The sequence below is a fragment of the Eurypyga helias genome, unplaced genomic scaffold (genome assembly GCF_000690775.1).
Source record: "Eurypyga helias isolate BGI_N326 unplaced genomic scaffold, ASM69077v1 scaffold1355, whole genome shotgun sequence".
In the NCBI taxonomy this organism is placed as follows: Eukaryota; Metazoa; Chordata; class Aves; order Eurypygiformes; family Eurypygidae; genus Eurypyga; species Eurypyga helias.
Window position 1 is genome coordinate 2513 of NW_010249299.1, and position 5057 is coordinate 7569.

Genomic DNA, 5057 nt, shown 5'->3' on the forward strand with positions numbered 1-5057 from the left:
TAAGAAAGCTGTTATTTTTAATTATTGTACAGCGTCTGTGAATCGCAGAGCATGTTGAAGTTTGAAATCCAAACCCACTGGGGCCCGTGATCGAGGAGGATGCAGGCTGTAAATGCTGCGTGTTTGGAGGAATTGATTCAAAATGTGATTGTCCTCTGTTTTGTGTCCTCTCCCCAGGGATCACCTCTTACGCTGACGTCATGGGGAGCTGCTGCAGTTGTCTGTGCAGAGACAGCATCCCAGACAACCATCCCACCAAATTTAAGGTAAGTATTGCACCTTCCCCCTCGTCGGAGAGTCTGTGACAGTACCAACTACAAGCAGAGCCCAGCATGGGTTTGGATTCCCAGCATGAAAGGAAGGAAAACCTCTGCTCTTGCACAGAAAGTCTTTCACTTGATAAAGTTTGCACATATGTTACTGTTTTGCTTTGGGTGTTTTCTTTTTTTCCTTTCCTTAAGCAACCTCTGCTGCAAATATGTTTGTATTCGCAGTAGAAATTGCCTCTGCACTGAGATTCAGCCTGAGTGAGGAAATGGGGAACTGGAGAGAAACCTTTTATTGCTCAGGGCTGTGTTCCAGCCTCTGTGCTGAGACACATCAGCTCAACTGCCAAGCACAGAGTCTCCAGGGCTGCCGGCTCAGCGCCTTCTGCCAGGAGTGAATCCGTGCTCCAGCTGAGCAAAAGGCATCTCAGTAAATGAAGGGGGAATCCATGGGAATTACAGTGTCTTCATGGGTGAGTTCTTTTTGATCTCAATCCACCGATTTTCCTGCCGGGAGTTCTGTGTTGTCTACAGGTAACGAACGTGGACGATGAAGGTAACGAGCTGGGATCTGGGATTATGGAGCTGACGCAGACGGAGCTCATCCTGCACACTCACAAGCGAGATGCCGTCAGGTGGCCCTACCTCTGCCTGCGCCGCTACGGCTACGACTCCCACCTCTTCTCCTTTGAGAGCGGCCGTCGCTGCCAGACGGGGCAGGGTGAGTGCCCAGGTTCCTGGAGGAAGGAATGCTGAGGTTTCTGTTCCCGGGCAGCCAGAGTGAGCTGATGCTTGTGTCTTCCCAAATTCCTGCCTCTAATGAATCAACAGGTTCTTGTGCAGTCTCTGTTCTCCCAGGGTACTGGAGTGTGCATGCCCAGACGGTTAATACTGCTGATTAAAACACTAGTGAGAGCGACATCGTGGCTCAGGACTGGCCGTAGATGTAATGGTCTCATTTTGCTGGTGCGTCAGCGCTCATGAGGTGGTCGGTGAAGCAGGCTCGAGGGTTGGATGGGGCCTGTTTGACGTCAGCGAGGGCGTTAGTTACACCGTCAGCTCCGAGCTGCGGCACCAAATGCACAGCTAGGGTAGGAGGGGTGCTGGACCTCGTTCCTTAGGAGCTAGGAAGTACGTTTTGCAAGACTGAAGCTTTGTTAAGCATCTTTTAACTCCATGGATAAAGCAAAAGGGCGTCATCTGCACCTTTGGCCCTCTTAGGGCTTGCTTGCTGCCAAACCCACGCCAGCAGCAATAGTTGCTTGAGCACGTTTTGTCTTTCTCGGTGCATTCTCTTGGCCTTTGGTTAGTGCAAGTTCTACTTTAATGCTTTGCATTTTGTGTCTGGCAGCGCTTTGTACCGTAGAGGGGAGGGAGTTTTACGTTTTACTGATTTTATGCACGGGGATGCTCTGCAGAGAGAAGGGAAGTGAGTCACCCAGGAGTACATGCCAAGTCATCAGCAGCGCCGGGAATAGACTCCAGTTTTACAATGGTGCCTGGTAGCTCCTTTACCAGTCTGTCTCTCTTGCTTTTAAAGAGCTGAACGTTTTCTTGGCATCTGCATCCCCAAGGAAAAAAAAAAAAAAAACAACAGAAGTTTGATTCTTCATTCCATTAATGTGTTTGTAAACTCCTCCTTATCCAAAAAGGCTCCACGTGACTGTTCGGTGTCTGCATCGAGCACAAATCACTGCTGCCCTATGCTCCTTTTTAATATTTATGTAAATGGTGTCTTCCTCTCCCGGGATCACGTGCTTACCCGGTACCAGCGATGGGAATTCTCTTCAGTTTCTGTTTTGCCTTCTGCAGGATGCAGATCAGTGATTAAAATCCTGCCCTCTCTCTGTGTTTCGGGTTAATTTAGGTCCAGGTGGTGGTGGTAGAGCAGAGCTGTTACTCGTCAGTCTTAAAGCAGACAGAAATAAGGGGGATGACGTTGTGTTTTGATGAGTTTTCTACCTTTCTTTTATGATTTTATTCCGCGTGGTTAATTTAACTTGGAGAACTCCTTCCTGATGCTGCTCCCCACCTTATAGAAGGCAGATACAGCTATTTTTTCATTCCCAGAATTTTAGAAACCTTCTTCTTTGGGGTGGCAGCCGTTGTTGCCATGCCGTTCTCGTTGCTATGGCTTTTGTGCGTGTGTGTGCGTGCCAGCTTGGGATTGGTTAGCTCTGCACACACCGGCTCTGGTCTGAGCTGCTCGTCTGGGGAGACACTGTTTAATTCCACACGTTCTTAAAATATGACGTTCTTGCCCCTCCCTCACGCGCACACCCCGCAGGGCCCAGTTCAGCTTCGAGAAGCCGGTGGATAGGCTTTCCCCTGGCAGCGGGAATTGGACTGGGTGCCACGTGAGTTGAAATAGAAGATTAGAGGTGAAACGAGACCGGTGAGCCTGTCCCTTTCCCACCTCTGCTCCTCTGGGATCAATGGCTGTACGTAACTGGGGTGCTCGCTCTTTCCCGTGCAGCATTTGGGCAGTTGGCCGTCGTGGCGTTGTATTTCTGCCGATGCAACAATCCACCCAGTTGTTGGTTGTTTTCCTGTGGCTGAAGAAATCGGAATTGCCTGTTCGTTTAGAGCCAGGAATTACACATCCTCTCGTTAAAGCAGGATCGCTTTCCCGCTCTTCTGACCCTCCTCTTTGTTACTGTGCAGGGATTTTTGCCTTCAAGTGTTCCAGAGCAGAGGAGATCTTTAACCTGCTTCAGGACCTGATGCAGTGTAACAGTATCAACGTAGTGGAAGAGCCTGTTGTCATCACCAGGAACAGTCACCCGGCCGAGCGGGAGCTCTCCCGCACCCCCCAGGCACCCAACAGTAAGGCTCGTTCGGTGTGAGGGGAGAAGGGGCACACAGACACCGTGGATGCAATCGCTCGTGTGAAACCCCCCTTTGCAGCCCGTGGGGCTCTCCCACGTGCTGCCTCACTGCGGACCCGTATCTGACCCCGTGCAGGATGATTAAGGCCCCACTTGTCTTCCGTGTGGTACTTTGTTTCCAAGGAAACAGCAACAAAAAGCCCTTCAAATAGTCAAATTGTTACCCTTCAGTTGGTTTTCATCCCGACTGCTGCCAAGTGGCTTTTTCTAAGTATCACCTACAAGTATCCGGTGGTTCCTAGAGGAAATCATGTCCTGAGGAATTTGGATTTGGTCAGTTCTGGTCTCCATGACTTAAGAAGGGTTAAACAAGAGGGCCTAGCCCTGTTTGTCACAGGGATCTTCCCCAGACAGGCTGATTCTGACATACCCGGTGCAGTTGAGAGGCCAGCTCCCTGTGAAAATGATGTCAGCTCTATTTGATATAAAACCAGTGCTCTAATACTTATCTGTCTTGATTCTCCCCCAGGTCTGGACTACACTGTCCCAGGATTTCCCAATGGATTTCACAGCTTCCCTGGAGAAACCCTATCGTACTCCGCAGCCCGCCACCCCTCCATGGGCAGCCTGAGGCATTCCTCTGTGGGTGAAGACTCTACTCATGCCCTTATTGGGCCTGATGAGCAGGTAAACACAACTGTCCTAAATTCTGCTGTTTGCCAGCAGTGAACAAGCAGCTGGTTTTGCTGGCAGTCCTGTGCAATTCTGGGTTTCTTTTCCAGCAGAGCTCAGGGCATCCTCATACCCTGTCATCCTTTTCTTCCTCTTTTGCTTCATCTTTCTTTTGCTTCCTCTTTTCGCTTGGAGACTTCTGCTCTCTGACACTTGGCTGGAACAGGCGTTTTATCGAGGCGATGGAGTTGGCTTCATTAATCCACTGGTGTCTGTGTGGTGATTATTTAACAGCAGCACACGGCTTGTGTGAATTGCTGCCCTGTCTGTCTGCTACCACTGCAATCCTAAAACTGACATGCGGATACATACCCAAGTTCAGACTCTTTTTGTTTTTTGGCAGCTCTTTGCTCCCAGTTTTAAAATTCAAGATTTTGCCCTACAAAATCCAGCATCTCTCAACCATTATCAGAGAAGCCTAGTTAGGTGTGAGCGCTGCAACACTGCCAGTGTAAGCCACTCGAGGAAATATTTTGCAAGTGGCTTTGCTTTTTGTTCTGTGACGCACTGGGACAGGTTGCCCAGAGAAGCTGTGGATGCCCCATCCCTGGAAGTGTCCAAGGCCAGGCTGGATGAGGCTTGGAGCAACTTGGGCTAGTGGAAGGTGTCCCTGCCCATGACAGGGAAGGTGGAATTAGATGATCTTTAAGGTCCCTTCCCATCCAAACCATTCTGTGATATACTTGGAGTGTGAAATAGATGTGTGTCTTCTGCAGTCGATTCCTTTTTGTCTCCTTCAGCCCACAAATCCAACAATGGCTTTTGGTTTTTTTGCTTCCCAAAATCTTCTCAACTTCAAAATACTTTCATCTCCTCCTGCTTCACCAAAAAACTGTCCCTTCTTATTGGTTTCTCAGCTGCTGGCAGCTGCTTTGCTCTTGTCTCTCCTCCTTTCACTGTCCCTCTGCTTCTCTCCTTGCAGTCCCACACCTACGTCAACACGGCCAACGGCGAGCAGGAGCTGAGGGGCCGACACTGTATGCACTCCTTGCCTGAAGTCCACCCTCCTTTCCCCCATAGGAACCACAGCTGCTCCCTGGAAGACCGCAATCCCCAGGTCTTTCTGCAGCCAGGGGAGGTGAAGTTCGTCTTAGGTCCCCCGTCCAACTACAGGCGCGTCTGTCGGCACCATCGGGAGTGCAGGACGCACTTCTGCCCCCCCAACAACAACAACGAGTGCGAGGAGGAGTGCCCTTCGCCCCGCTGCGTCTACGAGAACGTCAATGGCTTG

The 5057-nt window shown here is 50.3% G+C and overlaps 1 protein-coding gene across 1 annotated transcript in view; it reads left to right on the plus strand.

Annotated features, from left to right (window-relative positions):
- The first annotated feature begins 200 nt into the window (after positions 1 to 200).
- FRS3 (fibroblast growth factor receptor substrate 3) overlaps positions 201 to 5057 on the plus strand; it is a 5458-nt gene continuing 601 nt past the window's right edge. The window contains exons 1-5 of the mRNA XM_010151293.1: positions 201 to 266; positions 801 to 987; positions 2931 to 3092; positions 3624 to 3781; positions 4749 to 5052. Of these exons, the coding sequence (XP_010149595.1) occupies positions 201 to 266; positions 801 to 987; positions 2931 to 3092; positions 3624 to 3781; positions 4749 to 5052 (877 nt within the window). The remainder of the gene's footprint in view (positions 267 to 800; positions 988 to 2930; positions 3093 to 3623; positions 3782 to 4748; positions 5053 to 5057) is intronic.